The 24,577-nt window shown below is 43.5% G+C and overlaps 1 protein-coding gene across 1 annotated transcript in view; it reads left to right on the top strand.

Annotated features, from left to right (window-relative positions):
• Positions 1–24,577, top strand: part of ush2a (Usher syndrome 2A (autosomal recessive, mild)) — a 1,196,697-nt gene that overhangs the window by 1,118,042 nt on the left and 54,078 nt on the right. Inside the window, exon 63 of the mRNA XM_041207243.1 lies at positions 11,301–11,622. Within this exon, the coding sequence (XP_041063177.1) occupies positions 11,301–11,622 (322 nt within the window). The remainder of the gene's footprint in view (positions 1–11,300; positions 11,623–24,577) is intronic.

Here is a 24,577-nt window from a genome sequence, read left to right as displayed (position 1 = left end):
CTAGAAAAGAAAACAAGCTACAAAAGACTCTTAAGGTGTTCAGTCTATTTATAAAAGACAATCGTTAATTCTTCTTTAGTTTAGAAAAAAAAGTTAATGATTGGAACAGTTGTATTGATATAGAGACATTATATATTTTTTCAGGAAAGGGGGTTGTTATATAGTTATATCATTTGCAAAGAGCTAGGAACTAATATTATGTAAATATATATCCCAGGATGTTACATTCACTGTCACACTACAGTCATGTGCTGAGTAACAATATATCAGTCTATTAGCCACATGGAGAGATGCAAGAAATAAACTCAATGAATTTCCAGCATTTTTGAGTCTAAAGTGTGTTTATTTCTAATGTATGAAAACCAGAAGACATAACAAAGAATTTCCTCCATGTGTGCACTTGCTTTTCTGGCAGCTTTCATGACTCCTGCATCTTTCACCAGTTCAGGCTGCTGCAGTTTTTCATTCCACTCCCTAAATTCCATGGATGTATTGTAGATGACAAGGAATATCCCTTGAAGACATGACTACTCACCCCTCTACCAGAGCCTCACACAGAGACACGGAGGCCATATAGCCAAAGCCATCTCCTCACTAGGATAACCATTGAGCATCCCATTGGGCTTCTCAAAATATGGTTCCTGTGTCGGGGCTGTTCAGGTGATGCACTACAATTCCATGCTGCAAGGGTGTCATTGTGGTGGTCTGCTTCGCTGTCCATAAAATGACCCTTTCAAAAGGTGTGAACCTTGAGACAGTGAGGCCCTTGAAAGATACAGCTCATTAGTTGAAGAGGAAGAACAGATTGTGGAAGACAAGGAAGGAAAGGAGGTGGAGGGGGAGAATGCAGAACACAGAGATGCTTCAGCTGCACAGGCAAGTGGCCAGGTATGGCACAGGTCCCAAGTGTCCAATCAGGACCCTGTGAATATCATGAATCACCTTATCCAGGAACATTTCAGCTGAGCCCCTCTGTCCCAGAATGAAAGGCATTGTATTGTAGGGTGTTCCCCTTTTACCTCAGAGACCCTCCCCACATTCAAGCTCATGACACCAGGTTCACAAGTGTATGGCTTGAATAGAATGACCAGCAAGACAAGTTTCTTCTGATAATTCACAATTGCTTTACTGAATCACCCACAAACCCACAGTACAAAACCCAAAATTTAAAATAACCTATTCCCAATACCCGACACAAAGTCACCACGACTTGGTTAAAACGTGCAAAAACACAGGCAAAGCACCACATCCTGTCCTGAAACCTTAAGAAAAAACCCCTCAGACCAATATCACCAAGATATCGTTGAATCAAGTTAGGAGGCACCGGCAATAAACACCTGGTTTTCGCCCCAAACCTTCACAGAACCCTCAGATCAATATCACTACAATTTGGCTGAAACTTAACAATCCCCAACACAGCTGGTCTGTCCGATGTTGACTGTAGGCCTGAGTCAAGGTGACTAAACTCGACCCTCCTTCTGACTGCAGCCCAAAACCTTCAGGCCAGTGTCACCACAATATGGCTGAAACACTTACAATCCCCAACACGGCTGGTCTTTCCGGTGAGAACTGTAGGCCCTCGAGCCAGGTTGACCCTTCCTGACCCTCCTTCTTGACTGCAGCACTAAACATTTTGCTCTTGTCCTTTTTATGATGATCCTTATCAAAATATCATGAACACATTTCCTGAGGCCACCCTGCTGGATGATTAATGCTTATCTCCTTCTTTGATCCTTCAAGTCTGTTCCAGACAGACCTACTCAGTGCTGATGTTGTTTCCACAACTGAAAACAATGAATCCCACCAAGGTGAGGTATCCCTGGCTGTAAAGTTGATCTTTCTCTCCTTCCGTGATAGGAGTGAATAGATATTGTCTAGGGCCATTTGGTTGTGATAATGGCCTCCTTCATTTCTTGATTAGATTACATGATGGTGGTTATCCTGTGTTCACTGTTGTAATGATGTCTTCAAAGAACTGGATAAATTCTAGTCCTTTCAATTGTATCAGTTCTGTTATAATGTTGGAATGTCTGAGATTAACCCCGGCCCCACATTGTAGCCTGCCTCAGTGTGTTTTGTTTTGAGGCTGGGCTTTCATTCACATTGCTTGTGTCTGTGCAGGTTTTGGGGTTCTTCCATCACATTTTGTACTTTCCACTTGCAAGAGATTCCGATCCCACAGTATGGAACTAACTCTGAAGCAACTGTGCTGATACATTAATTAAAGACGCAGCCTGGAACATCTAAATTCTCACCCCGCCAATGGAAGAAGCACATCTTCCCATAAGTTTTGCCATCACTGTTGAAGAATCCACGATCTCCGACACCATTTCAGTCCTTTTTTTGTCCGACCATCAATGAAAGGAGTCTCATACACATGCCTTTAAGTGGCATTATTTACATGGCAGTCAGAAAGGAAAAAAAACGCAGTTACAGCAAAAAGATATCCTAGTGACCCATTCAGTGCTCCGTGCAATGCTATGGCCCCTATACTCAGTGACATCAATGCAGTCCTCCCCTTTTGGCTACAGAGAAGGAGGCAGCTGCTCACTTGTCATGGCTTGTGCCTGAGGTGCACCTGGCACTTGTCCTTGTCATGGAGGTGCCCATGGGGGCATCTCCAGAGGCTGCTGCACCTGCATCATTGTGGTGACAGCTTCCATCACTAGCCCATGCTGCGCAAATGATACCTCAGTCAGAGGGTCTAAGGATGATGAAGGTGCCCCCTGAGGAATGACACCGTCAGCCTCCTTGCTGACATCCTCAGCCCTTGGCAGGTGTTCCGGATAGCTGGGAGCTCCATCTGGGGCAAAATTGGCATCCCCTCCAAACATCTCTGTGTGCCCGCTCCACTGACCATTCAGGGGTACATATTGTGACTTCACCTTGTGAATGTCAGTGTGCAATTCCTGCATGTGCTCCAAATGATGCTGCATGTAGCTCTTCATGACGTCAGCCACTATTTCTATGGAGGAGCTCTTGCACTCAAAGCCCTGAGCTATTGGGATGTCCATAAGCTGAATGGACTCCTCCATTTTCTGCCCCTGATTCCGCACTGCCTCAGGGAACTCTGACATGTGGGAGCACATCTGCTGCTGCTGGCCTATGTAGAGTCCTCTTTCCAATGACTGTAGAGGCCCTGCATCTGAGCCCAGCTGTGTTTGTCCCCAGTCCTTTGAGACTGCTTCTGCTTCCAGCACTTCCTCCTATACACAAATGCTGTGCTGTTCACCAAGTACCACCCTATCCAAATCCACCAAGGTGAGAGTATCTGTGCTGGCTGACAGTGCACACGTAAGGTGTGACAGTATTTCTTCAGATTCTTGCTAGTCATGTTGCACCATGGATGGAGAGGAGCAAGTTCTCTTGGGGTGGATGAACACACCTGTGAGAAGCACATGGGAGTTCATGAGAGCCAGTCTTGGAGAGCAGAAGCCTCTGCAGCGCTGAGGTTTCCCAATACAACTCAGTGTTCAGTATGCTGTCGAAAGGGATCTCCGCTATGAATGCCTAATTATGCTAGGGCTGACTTCCTCATGGTCTGTGATCGAGGTTCTGTTCTCCATTACTGTTAGAATCTGAAAGTATTGTACCTCTCCATCTGTCTGGGCCCTTTCTTGGGCATGATGTGTCCATTTGTCCTACAAGGACATAAGAGAGTGTGATGTGTCTTCTATGGCCAATGGCACCTGTTCAAATTGTTGGAGGGCGCATGTTTCATTACTGGTGTTTCTCAGCAGCACTAGGGCTCAGGGCCATTCTGAGAGGGTCAGTAAGTGGTCTGAGCACCTCAGCTGGTGTATCTGCTGGAGGGCGAACACCCAGAAGCCTTTCCCAAAGATTGAGGGTAGCATTCAATTTGCCAGAGCATATCAGCTCATTAAACTGTTTCCTGCACTGGATCCGTATTCCTCTCATGGCATTTCTGCAGCTGACAGTAGAAACATTGTCCATCCATGCCTGCATGGTCTTCTCCTGCCAACTTCCTGCCTCTCCTTCATGTCCTCCAGAATCACTTCCAGATCCACATCTGAAAAACAAAGTGCTGCTTTCCCCTGCCCTGCCCTTGGTCCCAGGTCTCCGGCTCTCCTGAGAAAGTCAGCGCTCCTTTCAGTTTTCCCCCGGGGATGGAGGGGTTCAAGTCTTGGAAATGGTCCCTACTTTCATTTCCTGCCCTGCAGCAAAAAATGCGGGCCTTTTTGTGCTCCACATAGCTTACTTTCTCACCTAGCTTTGTATCATTAGCAAACTTGGATACATCACCCTCACTCTCTTCATCAAAATCACTAATATAGATTGTAAATAGCGGAGGCCACCGGACTAATCCTTGTGGCATCCCACTAGTTGCAGCCTGCAAACCGGAAAATGACCTATTTATTCTTATTCTCTGTTTTCCATACTTCAATCAATCCTCGATCTATGATTAGAAAATATCTCAACCTCTATGAATCTTATGCAACAAACTTTTACCCTTTTATTTACAAGCTCAAAAAGCTCTACTAGATTTGTTGTACCCCTTCATAAAACCATGTTGACTCTGCCTAATCATATTATGATGTTTTAAGTGTTATTTACTTCCTTGATAAGGGATTCCAGCATTTCCTGATGACTGATGTCAGGCTAACTGGCCTGTAGTTCCATGTATTTACTGTCTCCCTCCTTTCTTGAATAATGGTGTTATGTTTGCTAACTTCCAATGTACTGAGACTATTCTCGAATCTATGGATGTTTGGAAGATCATAACCAGTGCATCCATTATTTCTGCAGCGACCTATTTTAAAACCTAAGGATGTAGATCATGAGGTCCAGGGGATTCGTCAGCTTTCAGTCTCATTAATTTCTCCAACACTTTTTCTTTACTAATATTAATTACCTTAAGCTCCTAACTCTCATTGGACCCTTGGTTCAGCACTTTTTCCATTTTTTTTGTCTTCTACTTTGAAAACAGACACAAAGGGCTAAAAATTGGTCTTCCCAACTTCTTGTGTGTGGGTATCACAATTCACATCAGTTGAGGTGGAGGTAGGCAGCATGCAAATTTGGTGCCACCTCCTCATTTACCTGATTGTAGCTTTGGTCTGAATGGGTCCCGTGCTGCTGGCTGCTTGAATGCTCAACAGGGGGCTAAGCAGCATGTGCTAGAAATATGGAATGCAGCCAGCCTTCTCTTTTTAAGAATGCTTTTGCTACAATTCTAAACATGAGAAATGGAAAGGCAGAGAGAGGCCCCAGGGTCAATAATGCGGCATTGGAGGCTTTAGTGATGAAAGTGGATAGAAGAGATGTCATGGTTCCATGGTGGGGGAATTGGGGATGGTGTTGGCGGTTGGTAGCAGGAGGCCTTCAGGAACCACCCTTAGAAGGGATTGGGAGTAAGTGAGCAGGGAGGTCAATTCCCAGTGGATTGGCTCCAAGGACCTGACAGCAGTGCCACAAGAAGTCTAATGATCTCACATGGGTGGTTAGGGACAGTGAATGCACCTTCACATGACATCCCCTACCCAGTACAACACTCACCTCTCTCACTGCTCAAAGCACCACACCTCCATAATTCACCCATCAGCAGTCCCTGGCACTTGGGATTCATACCTAACATCCAGATACTCCACCTCACAAAAACATTCCAGTGATGCTGGTCTTCCATTCAGCTCCTGCTGCTTCCACATACCTCTAGCTATTCAGCTGGGGCTGGCACATCACTCACATAGAGTGCTATAGAATCACTGACATTCTTTCCTCTTTTGCAGGACAAGATAACACGTAATAGAAGGGGGGAAAGCAGAACCACCAAGGGACGTCTCCTGATCCCAATGGAGGAAATGATTCTCAGTATCATAGGACCAAACTCATGGCATCTGGCATTGCTGAGAACATTGAGGATGATGTTCCTGCCATATGCCCCTTCTCAACTTCCAGTTCACCCTTATCCTGTCATCTGGCATCCCTACTGACGAACCTTCCCCTTCTGATCTTCTGGTTTTATACACCAAAGAATTGCCACCTGTCCAGCCATTGCAGTGCTGGCAGGAGGAGAGAGTGCATCAGCACAGCACTTGATCTGACACTCTCGGCCACCAGCTCATATAACAGCATTGCATATACCTAAGAGGCTAGTATAGAGTTGAAATCTGCACGTGGTGAGTCACCAGGCATGAGTGTGTCGCAGCCACATTGGGGGAAAGGATAGCTTGTGCCAGTACTCTGGAAGATCAGGTCGCAGACAAGTCCTGCTGCAGAGGATTCAGATGAGAATGTTAATAGGTGAGATACAGAAGAACACTGAGAGACATGCACACTGAGATGTTGGGTGCATTGGTAGATATTTTGGACAACTTTCTGTCACTATCAAGGTGCATGGGGGAGTCTGGCTCCAGATTGACATAAGGCATTGCACAGAGCTTTCCCTCTCCAGTGCTGCTTACAGACACAGAAGCAATGCAACTGCAGTCCCTATACCTGTTGCAACCTTTGTGTGGGCAGGTCACTAAATTCTTTGCCCTCACAGTGAGGATGCAGCAACACTACCTTCCAAATCCAGGAGCTCACCCTATCACCTCCAAACATACTCCAGCTACTTCCAATACTTGCAAAAGCACAAATTATTCTAAATCACCTTACCTGCAAATTGGGTGCCTGGCCCTTTAAATAACATATGTGCTGGACTCCCCCGGCAGCTGAACGCTTGATGTGTGACAGGTGAATACATATAATGGATGTGCATGGTTCAAATTTGGAAGTTAAGCATCATATCAGCTGATAGGGCTGAGTGATGCATGACAGCACCAGATCAGATGCTTCCAGCATGTGCAGATCATGCCCAGGCAAGCACCCTCCCCAGCATGGGTGCTGCAAGAGCCACATTGGAAATGCAGCACAAAGCAATAGGAAGGTGTCTCCAGTGGCACCATGGATCCAAATTTCATACACACAATATTTGTTAAATTTATGTGCCATTTCCTTATTATCTTTAAAGGCAAAACTGGCACATCATAGCTGGGCATATGCTAATCAGATGATAGACTGGATAACCAGAAACAACTTATTCTACGTGATAGGAAGTTAGCTATTTGGAAGGGAAGACCTGGAAAATATTGAGAATGTGGAGTTTAGAAGGTTAAAACTTCTGGTGGTGTGATATCAATGATATATTTTATCTTGTGAATGTTGTCTATACATATTCAGGATGCAACGGTGGATATTTGTAATGACATCATATTGCTTAAGTAGATAAGTGTGCTTATGTACATTAAAAATTCCATCCGCTTTCTTCACAAAATAAAAGCTTAGTAATCTACAGGGCACCACTCACCTAAACCCAATTGTCACCACCCCAACTTGAACATATATCCACACTACAATTTTGAGAAGGAATCAAAAGATGAGACATTGAGTACTGGTGGAAGTTGATGTGAACCAGATAGTGAACAGTGGAATTGTAGCATGCTGATTATCCCACTTGAGCTGCATGGCAATCCAATTAGATCTGTTCGCCATGATGGCTAGGCCAACACAAGGTCCAATTTGCAAGATGATTGTTAGCATACATTGCACAATGGCAAATAGTCTTATTAATTTGGATGTGTGCAGTTTGCCTGTGAAATTGTAGCAACAACAGTGACATCTCACAGGTTGACCTCTGTGCACATATCATCGGCACAGAAATAGCACCTTTCAGAAATAGTACCACTGCTGCTATAGCTGACTTCAAGAACAAATGTAGGAAAACAAGAGAGAAAATGTCAAAGCAGCATAGATATCCACTATCCTATGCCCACACAAACAACTTGTGTCATGAAGAGTTGCTCCTGCATGCCACCCCTACCAACAGCCCCCTCCACCCATCCAAACCAACTAGTGTTATGCACGAAGTAGCACAAGAACAACCAATTGATGGTTTTGGTGGCTTTCTGCTATCATGTATTCCCTGAACAAGTAACAGATGCCACCACTGGAAACAATGAGCCTGCAGTATTCCAGCAAAGGCCTCTGGTACTGATACAGGTTTAGTCACAAATGCGGATAGTGACCCTTATGTATCTCATGCAAACACCAGTTTGTTATGCAATCAAACACCAGTTCTACACCATTAACTTCAAGACCACTTAGCAACAGGGAGGCATTCAGAAGACACAATAAGCAAATGTACTGGAAAATCGCATTAAGCACATACACCTCTACTATGGCACAATTTAATTAAGTTCATTCACTTGTAATTCGCTCCTTATGCAATAAGTAAGCATGTTCAAAATGGAAGCAAAGTAATAAATCCTGAAATATCTGAAGAGTCCCTTTGATCTTAATCAAAACCAATCTGCTTAGTTTAAGGCTTTTCAGGCACTGCTCCTCTGTCAAGGTAGTTAATGCACTTGTTTTCTGGGGTAAATAGGCTGCTTGTTGTGCCCACCTATATGCTCTCTGTTCTCAGACTGCTTTTCCTTTTTCCTCCTCCTGTTCCACTGTAGTACACCCTAACAATGACAACCATAATCCTATTTTCTGACAAAAACTTTTTCTCTGCTCCCTCAATATTTATTCTGAAACTAACATAAAAAAGCAACTTATCTGATCATTATCACATTGCTGTTTGAGGGATCTTGCTGTGCACATTTTTGGGGTGCTGCCTTTCCTACATTACAAAAGTGATAATGCTTCAGAAGCACTTCATTGCCTGTAAAGCATTTAGGCCATGAAAGGCTCTATATAACTTCAAGTTATTTCTTTGCTTTTCATTTCTATCACTGCTGTACAGTTACTTTCCTTTCCTTAAACTAACTGACCAGGATTTTCCACATTTGAGGAATTGTACCTCATCTTCAGTGGTGCCACAAGAATGTGTCCCTGACCTGAATCTCTTGGGTGAGGATTATTTGTGATTTTTGAGGTCGGTTGTCTGCATCTACCTGGAGGGGAAGTGGGGATTGGGTATGGAGTATGTCAAGAAGATGGGAAACATATTGTTTGATGTATTCCCATCGGTTGAATGTAGTTTTAATGTCACTTCTGGTAGAATGCTGGAAGTGGGAGGGTGAACTGGGAACTGGCATAACGGCTCCCAGGAAGTTTCTGCCACATTGCTGAAAGACAACATGAGTTCAGTGCAAAATCTAGGTTGTTCTGGAAAATGGCTTATTTCCTTTGACATAATCCAGCCACTGCTTCTGCCTACTTTATTGAAAATTATTAGACAGAGCAAAATAGCTGATTGACCCTGTGTAAGTTTAATTGGAAGGATTAGTTTTTGAGATTAATAAATGTCCACAAAACTTCAAAAACAGAGGGAAATTGTGTATAAAACAAAAACAGAATTACCTGGAAAAACTCAGCAGGTCTGGCAGCATCGGCGGAGAAGAAAAGAGTTGACGTTTCGAGTCCTCATGACCCTTCGACAGAATTATGAAATTGTGTATATCCTGATATAAGTACAATAGTTGCATATAAGTTCAACAAATAGAAATTCTGAACAACAGAAAACATTGGGAACAAATCCTTTTTAATAGAGAAACATAGAAACTAGGAGCAGGAGTAGGCCATTTGGCCCTTCGAGACTGCTCCTCCATTCATTATGATCACGGCCGATCATCCAACTCAATAGCCTGCTCCAGCTTTCTCCCCATACCCTTTGATCCCTTTCACCCTAAGAGCTATATTTAACTCCTTCATGAAAACATAAACTGTTTTGGTCTCAACTACTTTCTATGGTAACGAATTCCACAGGCTCACCACTCTCTGGGTGAAGAAATTTCTCCTCATCTCAGCCCTAAATGGTCTACCCCATATCCTCAGACTGTGACCCCTGGCTCTGGACTCCCCCGCCATCGGGAAAATCCTTCCTGCATCTACCTTGTCTAGTCCTGTTAGAATTTTATAGGTTTCTGTGAGATCCCCCCTCATTCTTCTGAACTCCAGCAAATATAAAACAAAAACAGAATTACCTGGAAAAACTCAGCAGGTCTGGCAGCATCGGCGGAGAAGAAAAGAGTTGACGTTTCGAGTCCTCATGACCCTTCAACAGAACTCAGTTCTGTTGAACGGTCATGAGGACTCGAAACGTTAACTCTTTTCTTCTCCGCCGATGCTGCCAGACCTGCTGAATTTTTCCAGGTAATTCTGTTTTTGTTTTGGATTTCCATCATCCGCAGTTTTTTGCTTTTATCCAGCAAATATAATCCTAATCGACTCAATCTCTCCTCATATGTCAGTCCCACCATCCCCGGAATCAGTCGGGTAAACCTTCGCTACTCTTCCTCTATAGCAAGTACATCCTTCCTCAGATAAGGAGACCAAAACTGCACACAATAGTCCAGGTGTAGTCTCACCACGGCCCTGTACAATTGCAGCAAGACATCCCTGTTCCGGTATTCGAATCCTCTGGCTATGAAGGCCAACTTACCATTTGCCTTCTTTACCACCTGCTGCACCTGCATGCTTACCTTCAGCGACTGGTGTATAAGGACACCCAGGTCTCATTGCACATTCCCCTCTCTCAATTTATAGCCATTCAGATAATAATCTGCCTTCCTGTTTTTGCTACCAAAATGGATAATCTTACATTTATCCACAATATACTACATCTGCCATGCATTTGCCCACTCACTCAGCTTGTCCAAATCACACTGAAGCATCTTTGCATCCTCACCACAGCCCATCCTCCCACCCAGCTTTGTGTCATCTGCAAATTTGGAGATATTACATTTAATTCCCTCATCTAAATCATTAATATATATTGCGAATAACTGGGCTCCCAGCACCGATCCCTGCAGAACCCTACTAGTCACTGCTTGCCATTCGGAAAAAGACCCGTTTATTCCTACTCTTTGTTTCCTGTCTGCCAACCAGTTTTCTATCCATCTCAATATGCTACCCCCAATCCCATGCGCTTTAATTTTACACGCCAATCTCTTATGTGGGACTTTGTCGAAAGCCTTCTGAAAGTCCAAATAAACCACATCCACTGGCTCCCCCTCATCAACTCGACTTGTTACATCCTTGAAAAATTCCAGTAGATTTATCAAGCATGGTTTCCCTTTCATAAATCCATGCTGACTCTGTCCGATTCTGCCACTGTTTTCCACACGCTCAGCTATTAAATCTTTTATAATGGACTCTAGAATTTTCCCCACTACCGATGTCAGGCTGACTGGTCTATAATTCCTTGTTTTCTCTCTGCCTCCCTTTTTAAATAGTGGGGTTACATTAGCTACCCTTCAATCTGTAGGAACTGTTCCAGAGTCTATAGACTTTTGTCAAAGTCTTTGATGTATTCTATACTTAATCTAATCTTGTTGATTTTTCCCCCCAAGATATGAAGTGCGTACTGAAGCTTGCACGGCCCTTGGTTGTGCTTCCAGTGAATGGGCCTCAGTAAGGACTCTAGAAGCTGCACCTACCATGCAACCCAGGCCTGTCATTGAATTGCAGACTGATGCAAAAGGAATCCAATTGGTGTTTTTAATATCATGGACCATGCCCAAAAATCCCAATGGTGAGATCTTGTACTATGAATTGTACAGAAGACAAGTAACACATCCATCAATGAATACAGAGTTGGCACTTGTTTACAATGGCTCCTCTAACCTATTTCAAGATACAATGTTACTTCCTTATACTGAATATGAATATCAGGTAAGAAACACTTTTTTTCAGTTGCATCATCATTTGAATCTTGATCCCAAATATTTTTCATGTTGCATTTAACAGTGTGTTATTTAATAGAAATCAAAGTAAGGTAATCTAAAATCTAAGAGTAGGTGCCTCAAACTTGTTATGACTGGTCCTCAGGCGAGGTCCCCCAATTTGTTAAATTCCCGAACGGCACTACAATTTTGTTATGCTCCTGGGTGAGGAGGAATGAACTGGCTCCCTTTCTTTATTCAGCCCCCTCAGTTAGTCTCAAGAAGGTTAATTTAAAAGGGACCTCTTCTGTCGTGGATACCTTTTCCCAGTCAAGATGCATTTAAGTTTTAGAAGGAACCAATTTAACCAAGCTTTCTTGAGTTAAAGAAAGAAGAAGTTTATTAGTTGCTAAAAACCCAAGAAAAAAACACTAAAACGCAACACACATACACACAGACCAGAAATTAGAAGTTGAGTCCAAAAGTAAAAGTTGAAAAGATATAAAAATCAGTCTTTGGCTTATCCATGAGGAGTAGATAGCGAAATGTTGCAGCTATTAAATTGGGTGATTCCGGTAGAGCTGACTTTTGCAGTTGAGCAGTTGGTTTGGAGACACTTGGTTCTGCAGGTTAGTTGAAGGAGCTGCCCTGTTTCCTTTTTGACTGTGGCTTTGCTGACTTGCCTCCAGCCAGAGAGTGAGAAAAGACTTTTACCTGCAAGCTGCAGGGATGCCTAGTTGCTGTTCTTCTTCTGTGGCCTTCACTAGCACACCAGAACTAGAACACATTGATCAGGTTTGCAGCTGGCTTTTTAACCCCTCTTTTTGTGTACTCCTAGAAGGGAAAAAACAAACATGTATTTCACCCAGAATCTGCTTTCTTTCAATTCAGACCATTTCCACATTCTGAGACATAACTCAACAGGAGATGGTTTCTGCTGAGATGTGATAATCAGTCTTCATTGTCTCTGTAACCACAGGAGATTAAAGTTCAGTCTTTAGCATTGCATTTCTTTCTTTCAAGTGTCCCTGTCTGAAATAGGCCTTGACACCATTTTAGGTGTGATATTCTATTCTCTGGACCAATCGGTCAAGTATAATCCACATAGGAATTTTCTAGCAAGTGGTTACTTTACAGTCTCAGCCAGCTTTTGATTGTATGTCTTTTTAAAAAAAAACACTCCTTCCTCTAAAATTTCAATATGCCCACAAATAATTCAGACTGTGATCCGCTGACTTGACAAACTCCTAGGAAGTAAAGGAATCTAATGTGCTAAACCAAGGTCAGACACACAGAAGTTAATAATCTCCTTCAAAAGCTTGATTCTAGAAATCATCGTCCACATAGATACCCAGATTCCAAAGATCTAGCTGAGGAACTATCAGCTTCCTTGATGCATTTATTTCACTGATTTGTGAAATAAAATTGTGAAAACCAATTTGTTTTATTTGTTCTGAGGTGCAAAGTACAAACTATTATTCCTCTTCATAGGAAGGAATTAAAAACAGACCATTAAAACTAGAGATCAGTATTCCCGCTATGATTATGTCATAGCTCAGAGGAAACATAGAAAATATGTTGTAAAAGCTCAATCTCAACAACATGAGGCAGAATTGTACAGCTCCCACCAGTGGGTTCAGAGGCAGGGGGCCCATAAAATACCCTGGATCCCCTTTCCATCACCCTCCCACCTGCTGCAAACCTGTCTGCAATTTTAAGTGGGGCAAATGAGATTAGGGCAGCCCGCCCGCCCTTGCCTACATTGAGACCCTTAAGTTGCCAATTATTGCTCAATTTCCATTTCATTATTGATTCAAATACGGCAGGCAGGCTGTCAATTATTACTTAGCATCTTTTGGGGGACAGCTCAGGGGTAGGCAGGAAGGTGGTGGGCTGAACACCCCTAGTACCTTATGTGCCCACCCCCTCTTAAAATGCATCCAGCAGGAGGGCAGTAAAACCCAGTCCCTGGAGTGCTAAGTGCAGTTTATGCTCTCCCTACCTATGGAAGTACATATTTGTCCCTAGATGGAGTGCAACAAAAATAGAGACTTCCATTTATGTAACATCTTTCCTGATCACAGCATGTCCAAAGCGCTTTACAGTCAATGAAATACTTTTGAAGTATAGTCAATGTTGTAATGTAGGAAATGCAGCAAGCTCCCACAATGTGATAATGACCAGATATTTTTTTCCCTGTGATGTTATTTGAGGAACACATATTGGCCAATGATTCAAGGATAACTCCCCTGCTTTTTGAAATAGTGCCATGGGATATTTTGCATTTGCCTGAGAGGACAGAGGGACCCTTGGTATAATGTTCAATGGATTCTTTCCTGGGATGAGGGAATTGTCCAATGAGAAGAGTTTGAGTAGAATAAGCCCATATTCCCTGGAGTTTAGCAGAATAAGAGGTGATCTAATTGAAATATAAAATTTCTGAGGGGCTTATTGTAGGTAGATGTTGAGAATAGGCTTTTCCTTGCTAAGGAATCTGGAGCACAGGGTCACAGTCTCAGAATAAGGAATTGGCCAATTAGGACAGATGGGGAATTTCTTCACTCAAGAGGCGGAATTTTCCATGCCTGCTGGCGTTGGGCGTGTTCGGTGGTATGAGCGGATAATATGGTGAGAAAGCTAAAAATCAGTTTCACAACGTCATGAAACGTATTTGCAATCATCTGTTCAGCCTGTCGATGGTGGGCCGCGTTTCCCACTGCCAGACGTCAGGAACCTCATTGTAATACATCTACAAATCATTATAAGGCCAGCCTGCCAGAATCATCCCCCATACTGGATTGTCCACCCACGTCGGTGTGATTGCACGCCGATGTGTACCACAACAGCATATATAAGATGTGCACTTGGCAGGCTGACCTTCAAGGGGAACTTGGAAGTGAGTGCACAGTAACATTGCGCAGTGTTCACAAGTGTCGCCTGTTGGACTTCAATGTTGAGCTGACTTGGGTGGGGGGCATAAGGGCTGCCATGTAGTTGAGGCAACTTTTGTTTGGGTTGGGGGGGGTGAGGTGCAAGGGCTGCCATGTGGTTGAGGCAACTTTTGTTTGGGTTGGGGGGCGGGGGGTGAGGTGCAAGGGCTGCCCTGTGGTTGAAGGTAGTGCACAAGCATGTACGGGGTGGGGGGAGGAAAGCCAAGATGCAAGAGCACTGTGATTTGCCCAGATTTCGGGTTTCCCACAGGTGCAGTGTGCCATCGACTGCACTCACACGGCGCTCAGATCTCCATGGCAACAAGCATTCAACGATGTCAGCTGCAAGGGCTTCCATTCGCAGTATGTGCAGGTGGTGTGTGACCACCACAAAAGCATCCTGCAGGTCTGCGCACAGTTTCCAGGGAGTGTCCATGACTCCAACATTCTCAGTCAGTCACTGACCCCTGGCTGCAGGGATGGCTTGTCGAGGACAAGGGCAACCCACAGAGAACATGGCTGGTGACACCTGTGTGGTGGCCTCAGCCTGCTGCAGAGTGAAGGTATAACGAGGCTCATGCTGCAGCTCACAACTTGGTGGAGCAGACCATCGGGATGCTGAAAATGAGGGTCAGGTGCCTGGACCGGGCTGGTGGAGCCCTTCAATACAGTCCACAGAGCTTGACATGAAAATTGGTAGGGTGGTAAATAGTGAGGAGGAAAGCTGTAAACTGCAGGAGGATATCAATGGGCTGGTCAGGTTGGCAGAGCAGTGGCAAATGGAATTCAACCTAGAAAAGTGTGAGCACTTGGCGAGGGCTAACAGGGCAGGGATTACACTATGAGCCTGTTTATTTATGATTATTGTACGCTGCTTCAGCCTTTTACTTGGGAAGAGGAATAAATGAGGCACAGGAAACATGGAGTACATCACATATACCCCATGAAATGGCAGCAAAGTATTTGTCTTTTGGTCATATTTATGTGCACTGTGTTCTGGTGTCTCTCTGCTTCCAGCTTGTCTTTAGACCTTGTAACATGCCTTTCCTTCCTCTGCAGAAAAAGCAGTCTTCTGCGACTCTGTCTGTCAGTGTTAGGTGTAGTTATATGTCTGTACAACTTTGTCAGAAGCATCTTTGCAGGAAATATTGTCCACACACATATTACCTCTATGGTCCCTAATTGAGCTGCCAATCCTGCCCTTTTTTTGGCAAGTATCAGTCATAGCTATGATATCTTAGCCCACATGCCTGTCTGTGCCCTCAGCCCGTCAGTCTCATTCCTCAGGCTCCTTGCATTAAAACATATTCCATTTACTCTTGCTAAACTCACTTCTTTCTGTTTCCTCTGTCTTCCAGTCTCACTTACTAGTGTTTTAACTTCTAATTCCATCTCAGCTTCTCTCCCCTCTGAACTACTTTTCAGGATCTCAGCCCCCTGCCAATTTAGTTCAAATCTGCCCCAACAGCATTAGCAAACCTCCCCGCGAGGATATTGGCCCGGTTCCTATTCAGATGCAACCTGTCCAACTTGTACAGGTCCCACCTCCCCCCAGAAATGGCCCCAATGCTCAAGGAATCTAAAGCCTGTACAACTACATCTTCTTAACCTTCCTAATCCTGCCACTACATTTTGGTGCTCCCCAGACATCCACACTGGAGGTGGAAGCAGCCTCCTGGCTGTGATGACCTTGGTGGGCGTTCTCTGGAGGGCTGAGACATGGAGGGCCCCGGCCTGCTTTTGGGGTCCTGCTGTGTGGCAGTGGTACCCTCCTCGACCTGTGGAGCTGGAGCTGCTGGGGTCATAGGAAGGGGGGATTCAGATGGGCTGGGCACTCCCAGAGTCATCTGGGTGGATGGCCCCAGGGTGTGCACCTGCTGATCCTCCTCACCATGGGTTCCCGGGGGCCCAGGCTGATTCCTTGAGGAGAAAGGGAAGCTGGAGTAGGGTTGAGCTGCCTCGCACCCCACTCACGTACACACTGTTGGAGGCCAACAATGGCATCAACGATGGAGTTGAGCCTATGAAGCAGTGCAGGAGTGACATTCTGGACCAAGGTCTCCATGGCAGCCACCAATCTACCACTGTTGAAGCCGATGTTATCATCTCAGCCTGAAGGCAGATGGACTCCTCCATCGTGCCTTCCAATCTTAGGAGTACAGCGGACAACCCTTCCTGATTTTCCCAAGCTTGCCTTTGCCGCTCCAGCAACTGAGACATGACCGAGTCCAGAGGCTTATCTGGCTCCCAGCAGCCCTCTGAGAACTGGGGACCTGGGATGTTTCTCCATCAGAAAGTGCAATGTGCTCACCAGATTGTGATCCTCAGGCTGCTCTAAAGTTAGGTCCCACCAGAGTATGAATCTTTGTGCTGGTGGAGGATGTGGGTGAGCACTGTGACGGGACTTCAATGAGGGTGCCTTCAGATTTACCTTCAGAGGTTTCTTTGGGGCTTGATTGGAGGCCCTGGGCTGCAGACTCCATCGACTGTTTTCCAGATGTACCTGCATGGCAGTGGCCTGTGAAACAAGAGACATCACTCACGGCATGGTTGTCTGATGGATGTTGCACTGCCGGATCCTCACTTGGTAGAGCACCGCCAACCTCACTGTCAGCATAGGAACGGACCAGATCTCGCTGGCCAGATGGATGGCTCTGTTTTCAAATTCCGTGAGGACCTTGACTTCAGGCATTCCTCCACAATCTGCAACGTCGCCCTCTTGTTCTGTGCCAGCTTGTCCTACATGAATAGAAATAGAGAAAGTGCAAGCAGGATGCCTGCCAGGTGATAAGTATGCCTGGCATGTGTGGGTGGTAGGTGGTCCCATGGATGGGATGAGGACAGTGAAGATGTTTGTGAGAGACTGAGTGCTGATGTCCCTTGAACTGGCAGTGAATGAGATCTCTGTGGATGTGTGATGGCTTTGTGAATGTGTGAGCTGAGAGCGATGAGAAGAGTGACTTACCCTGTTGGGACAGCGGAGATCATTCATCCCCTTGTGGCATTGGATGGCTGTCCCATTTTTGCAGGGCATTAGCGCTGACCACCAATGCGACCACCTCCCAAGCCGGATTGGTGATGTTGCTGCCCATCCTGCAGCCAGAGCGGGAGTAGAGGGCATCACAACAGGCCTCCACTGCATCCAAAAAGCGCTCAAGGGACATGTCATTAAACCTGGGGGCTACAGTCTTTTTGTTCTTTCCGACCGTGTCTTCTGTGCAGCAGTCGTGGGCTGGGAGCACTGAGAGGTGTGCACACGGCGGCATTTTAATTTTTATTTTTATTCACCCATGGGGATGTGAGCAGCACTGGCTTGGCCAGCATTTATCGCCCACCCTAATTTCCCTTGTTCAGAAGGCACTTAAGAGTCAACCACATTGCTGTAGGCCTGGAGACACATGTAGACCAGACCAGGTAAGGATGGCAGATTTCCTTCCCTAAAGGACATTAGTGAACCAGATGGGTTTTTGCGACAATCTGCAATGGTTTCATGGTCATCATCAGACTTTTAATTCCAGATTTTTATTGGATTCAAATTTCACCATCTGCTGTGGCGAGATTTGAACCCTTGTCCCCAGAGCATTACCCAATATGGCACCTTTGCATGATAAAATGGCAAGGTGATGTCGTGATTGGCAAGTAAGAGCCCGCTCATCCTTGAAATGGCATGTTCCACAGGAAAGCATAATTAATATGGTGGGATTGGAATGATATAGAGTGTCAAGTCACCATTGCAGCCAGCAAATAAAACATCATTTTTCCTGCCCGCTACCACACTTCATGCAAATCTGGGATAATTCTGCCAAAAATGCTGTGAATCTTTGGAATAATCTACTCTGGAGAGCTATGGATGCTCAGTCATTGAGTATCTTTTAGACAGAGGTCAAAAGATTTTTGTGTACTCAGTGACTTAAGGGATGTGGGGTTAGTGTAAGATAGTGTTGTGTTTTATGCCTTGGTGATAAGCAGAGATGATACACTCCAGGTTATAAGTGTGCAACAGGAATTTTATTCAATGCTTATAAAATGTCTGCTCTTATCCTTACAACAGCTTTCCTACAGTTTAGTTTCTTTTTCTTAGAAGCCACATCCAGGATTAACTAATCACACACAGTAAACAGATTACAGATACCAGAAACACAAAATCAAACACAGAACAATTGAACACTATGGCCTGGATTTTCACTGAGTCAGGTTGACTCGGGAGCCCTTTAAAATTTGCGGGCAAGTCCTGTTTCCAGGCTTCCCAACCCCATTCCCAGTCTGTCTAATTTTTCAATGGTGTCTTTAAAGATTGCGGACTGCTTCCTGTCAGAAGTCCATATCTGGCACTCCCAACCTGGCTGGCTCCATTGCAGATGTTGGTGTCCCTTACCCCTCCACAATTTTCATGGGGTAAGGATAGGTTTTTAAAAGAGTCATGGTTCACAGCCCTTTATAGGCATCATGGACCCTATTGTGCATGAGGGGGACCTTTTAAAAGCTAAGTTCAAAAGGCCCCCACATTTCTCCTATGCTAAGTTACACCACCGCACCCACCACCTCAGGCCCCCCCATGCCCCCTATGGCAAACTCTGCCCTTTCATCCACCTCCTATGTCCTCTCATGGCCTTATGCGAAGCTCTGCCCTTCCACCCATGCCCTCAGGCCCATCATGCCCCTTATGCCAAGCTCTGGCTCTCTCATGTCCATTGACCCACTGTGCACTTTCTGGAACCAATGAGCACCTTAGCGTATAGTGGTACTTTGAAAACATGTAATCCATTGATATATTTCTCCAATGAAAAGAAGTCTGGATCAAACTAATAAAAGTGTCAATCATCCAGGCCCTTTGAAGTTTCAAAAAACTATAAACCACAAACACTTGAAACTATTTAAGTTATGTCACAAACAATTTTAAATTGACAGCAGAGATCAGAGAGCCTGATCTTTCAATCAATGTTTCCTCTGGGGAGCAAGTGCTGTCATTTTTAATAGCTGTTTGGGCTGTCAGTCAAGCATACATAATGAGGCTTGGTTGAGAGTCCAGACAGTTATTTAAATACAGGAACACCTGCTCCCCAGAGAAAACATGGCTTGATTGACAGCTCAGGCTACCTGAACTCTATGGTCAATTTCACAATGATTGTTGAGAAAAGTTGAGTGGTTTCAAGTGTTTGTGTTTTATGAAATTTCGAAGCACCTGAATGATTGACACTTTTATTAGCTTATCCAGACATTTTTTCCATAGAAGAAATTTATCAATGGATTACATGTTTTCAAAGCTATTTTAATAGGTCCCATTATACACCAAGGTGTTCATTGGTTCTAGAAAGTGTACAGTGGTTCAATGGTCATGGAAGTGCCAGAGCTTGGCATGGACACCATGACAGGACATAAAGGGTGAGTGGATGAGCAGAGATTGGCATGGGGGACATGGGGGTGGGTGAAAGGGCAGAGTTTAGCATAGGGAGGCATGAGGGGCCTGAGGGGATGAGTGGAAGGGCAGAGTTTGGCATAGGGAGCATGAGAGGACATAGGGCTGGGTTAGGGGCATGGGATGGCATGGATGAGGCAAGGGGAGTGTTTGGAGGGTGAAGGGAGTGTGAGGGGTGAGGGAAGGAGGGCCTTTGTGTTTTTGTTTTAGCTGCATCCAAGTCTCAAGGCACTGAGGTGGACCTTTTAAATATCCCACCTCCCCACCAGGCAGCCCCAGTGACTGCCTCCGCACTTCTTCCAGGGTCCGCTGGCCCAACTCCAGCCCAGAGCAATAAAAATCCTGTCTTTGCGAGCACTTTGTCCCGCGGTGGGTGGTCCAATTCTTGAATTTTCCCGACTCCCCTTACCCACCTCAAGGATGAAAATCCAGTCCTACAGGTGGAAGGTGAGGTAAAAGATCAACCATGATCACATTGGATAGTGGAGCAGGCTTGAAAGGCCAAATTTGACCACTCCAGCTCCTATTTCTTATCTTCTTAACTGCACCTGCACAGTCCAAATTGGCATGACATGCATCAAATCAGCCTTAGACGTTTGATGTCACAATCTGCCTACTCTGCATGCTTCTGGCGCATGCATGGCACACCCACTCTCGTACCCTCACAAGAATGGTGCACCATGGTGACCATGCCAGATGTGGCCAGAATGAGTTTGGTCGCCATCTTCAGATGTACCAGCTTATGTAGTGCTGAGTCCAGTGGCACCACAGAGCCACGCTATGCAGTCACGGTTTTAAAAGAACAGAGAAAAATTGCTTTTAGACTCTCACAAATATGATATAGAAAAATAAAAGCATTTATTATAACAACTTTCTAAATTTGCCTTAATACTAAGCATACATTTTATGTTCAGGGCAAATTTAGATTAGGCTTAAATATTGAATGTCATTATTTTCCTATCATGGAACCAAACATCCATAAGCATTTTGTTCTGTTCTTTTTAAAGCTAAGACTTACATTTTAAACCTATCTCACCATCAATCCTATCCACCCACTTGCCCCCATAATGTTAGTGCTGCTGGTTTCCCATTGGGTTAATATGAGCTTCATCTTTCTTGATGCACTTCATAACAGAAGAAAATGGCAGGCTGTGTACAATTTTTTTATTTGCAGATTTCTTCAGATTACATTATTCTTTTTAAACATCAGTTGTGTGTGTTTCCACAAGGGGAAGAATTTATGCCAAGGTTGTAGATAAGCTGATATAATTTTGCTGATTATTTCTTCTTATTTATGAGGCATAATTTATGAGGCTTCAACATCAAAATAAAATGAGTGATGAATACACGTAGCTGAAGTAATAAATCAGGCACAGTGAAAGCAGGGATGATTTTGATCGAATCTATTGAATTAGTTGCTGCCCTCAGCCATTATAGGTATCGGAAAGACCTTTTAAAGTCTGCCAGACTGTCTCATGGGAATGTGATAATCATCCTATTACAAACCCATAGGAAACAAATTATATACATACTGTCTGTCGGAGTTATGACTGCTGATTGCTCTTTTTATTAAATGAGTTTGATGTTAAGGCAAATTCAGATTAGGCTGTAATAATAAACATCTTTATTTTCATAGAACTGTGAGAGCCTAAAAGCTTTGGTGCACTGTGCTTTTTAAAACATCTTTAATCATCTTAGAAAATTCTTTCAACTCTTAAGGAACAAGTGTAAGATTGTAATCAGCAAAATAAAAAAAAGTTTTAAGAAAATGTACTTGAGGAATGATGCATCATACAGCCAATCTGAATGCTTATGATTCCCATGATTCTAGTTTGTAATACTCTATTAATTTCACAAACTATCAGCTTTGGCCATAACAAGTATTAAAAACAAAATACACAGCAGGGGAATGCAGCGCTCAGTAGCAAAATGACCCTGATTATTGCAACACAGAAACTAGAATGCTACTTTATTTAAATTTTAACTGATAATTGCATATTTCAACAGCTTTAGTTGTGTCATCTTGGGCAAGTAGAAAAGCTATTAGCTTCGTCCATATTAAGTAATAAAAACCAAATATATTTACAGGGAAATGTTGTACTCACATTAAGATTGTTTGAAAGTAAATAAATTACAAAGCTAATCTGAATTTGAAAGTTATGTAATTATTAATTGTGGGTAATGAAAAATAAAATAATGAGAGCATTTAGATAGAACAAATCTTAAAGTATAAATGCAGTAGTGTTAAAAGTAGCCCTATCTAAATCAAAGACAAAAGCTACAAAGTCAAATTAATTAACTGATTGAGTTATGAAAATGTATTGCACCTGAACTTGTTTTTGCTGGTTTAAATTTTGTTAGGCATTACAAACTGCTATATTATTATTTTATTATTAATTAGTATTGTCCTTTTTTGGTGAATTATTGGTTTCAGTGAGAGAAGGCATGCCAGTGCTGAGGGGTGGAACATTTTTCTACTTTTGTCACCAAATACCTGAATTAAGCATTTTCATGAGTCTGGGTCAGTGTACTAGCATGCCACACAAACAAAATTGCAATTCTTAAGTAGGCAAGTAGTGAAAATCTATTTAAGTTTCAGATTTACTTGTTATTTTACCAGGAAATTACTGTAATTTTTATATATTATGTACTTTTCCTTTTTGAAATCAGTTCAACAAGACGAGGAAATAATTCACAGTACAGATAAGGTGCATTCAAAGAACTCCAAGGTAACACAAAGCATTCAAAAGAGAATTTAGCTAAAACTGGATAAAGAACAGTTTGGAGCAGATGTCAGGTAGGGAGAAGAGAGGCCAGAAGGAATGTCTTTATGTAGAGGATTAATGTAACTTGGAATGCTTTGCCACAGGACATTTCTGGGAAAAGATTCCATCTTTTAAAGGTAAAAGTGAATAAATAATTGAAACAGAGGAAGATACAGAGCTATGGGGAGAGAGAAGAACAGTAGGATTAATTTTCACCTGATCAGCCAATTGACCTTTCCTCATGCTGTCAAAACCTATGGTTCTTTAATTCCAAGGTCAGGATTTTGCAGTCATCGGGCGGGCTCTGTGGGAGCGGGCGGGGGTGGTCAAGGAGCCAACCGCTGCCCGCGATTGGCTCCGCATCGCGATTTCATGTGGGTGTGTCAATTAAGGCCCACCCTGAATGGATCGCGAGCGGTAGTGCTGTTGTGCGGGCAGGGGGAGGAGGGAGAGCCGGGCCTCACGCGCAGTTTGTGCATGCGCGCGAAAAAGTGCTCCAATCTCCCTGAGGCATGGAGCTGCCTCAGGGGGATTGAAACTGCTTTTTACAAAAATAAATACATTTAAAATTTAATGAAACATGTCCCCTTATGTGACTATGTTACATGAGATGTTATATGTTTTTAATTCCAAAAGAAAGATTTTATTTAATTTGTAATTGCTTTAGGAATCGTCATCCCACCAACCTTAAGGTTGGATGGGCAGTGTAAAATTCAGCTTAATTAGGTCCTTAATGGCTTTAATAGACCTTTCGATTATCGGTGGACGCGCAGCCAACTCTGGTGCGCGCCCGTTAAACAAAATATCGCGCGAGTTTGCAATGACTTCGGGATGCACGCCTGAAGTCATCGTGCATCGTTTAACGTTCCGGCATGTCCTAGAATTCTGTCCTATGGGTAGTGAAGCCAAAAATCTTAGACAGATTTGAAATAAAGGTAGATGACATGGACGTGAATTGAAATGGACCAAATGCTTTCCCTCTCCCATATGTATCTAATGATTTGTAAACATCAGATGGATAACTTGCACAAATGTAATTTGAATTTTTGGTTTTATATAAATTACTAAAACTATCATAATACCAAATAATTCCATAGAGTACATGGACGAGATTTTAACTCATACAAAACTGCTTCACTTACACAGAGTTAAAATCAGCCCACCATTATTGTCAGATACCTTTATCTGAATCCAGAAGAATTATGTCTATCCCATTCTAGAAGGTTATGATAGATCAGAAAAGAACCTGCATTTTCCAAGTAAGTATTCATGACTGTGAACCTCTCCCAGCTGCAGGGCATATCAAAAAATCATTCATAATTTTTCTTATACATGCTGGTGGTCACCACTACGCACTCCCATAAATTTATCCCCCAAAAATGGAATATTTTCTATCCCCACAACCAGAAAGAAGTTTTGTTTATGTAATATGAAATGGGGATTTTCTGTTTTAGCATATTTTATTCCAGTTATGCTGGTGCAGTATTGACTTCATTTTTAACAGTTACACAAAAGGCTGTAGATGTACCAACAGCTGTGTTACTTATGTTCAATAGTAACAAAACAAGACCACTCTTGGTGAAGCTGTCTTTATTGATACTAAATTTCCAATTTCTGCTGTACATGACAGTGTGTACGTTTGTCTTTGGTGTTGGTCCAAACACTGCATTACACAAAGAGCAGATGTCCAGAATAATGTAGGTATTTTGTCATCAGTATATTTGTGTGAATCTGATAGCAAGCACAGTGCATACTATGAAATTATCAGTAATCAATCTCACAGGAGCATTACGCTGGTGAATTTATTCCCTCCATGACCACATTGTTGGTAAAATTGACCAAAATATCAACACC

Source organism: Carcharodon carcharias, chromosome 2 (genome assembly GCF_017639515.1).
Source record: "Carcharodon carcharias isolate sCarCar2 chromosome 2, sCarCar2.pri, whole genome shotgun sequence".
NCBI lineage: Eukaryota > Metazoa > Chordata > Chondrichthyes > Lamniformes > Lamnidae > Carcharodon > Carcharodon carcharias.
The sequence above is the reverse complement of the archived record's forward strand: the minus strand, read 5'-3'. Positions and strand labels throughout refer to the sequence as shown.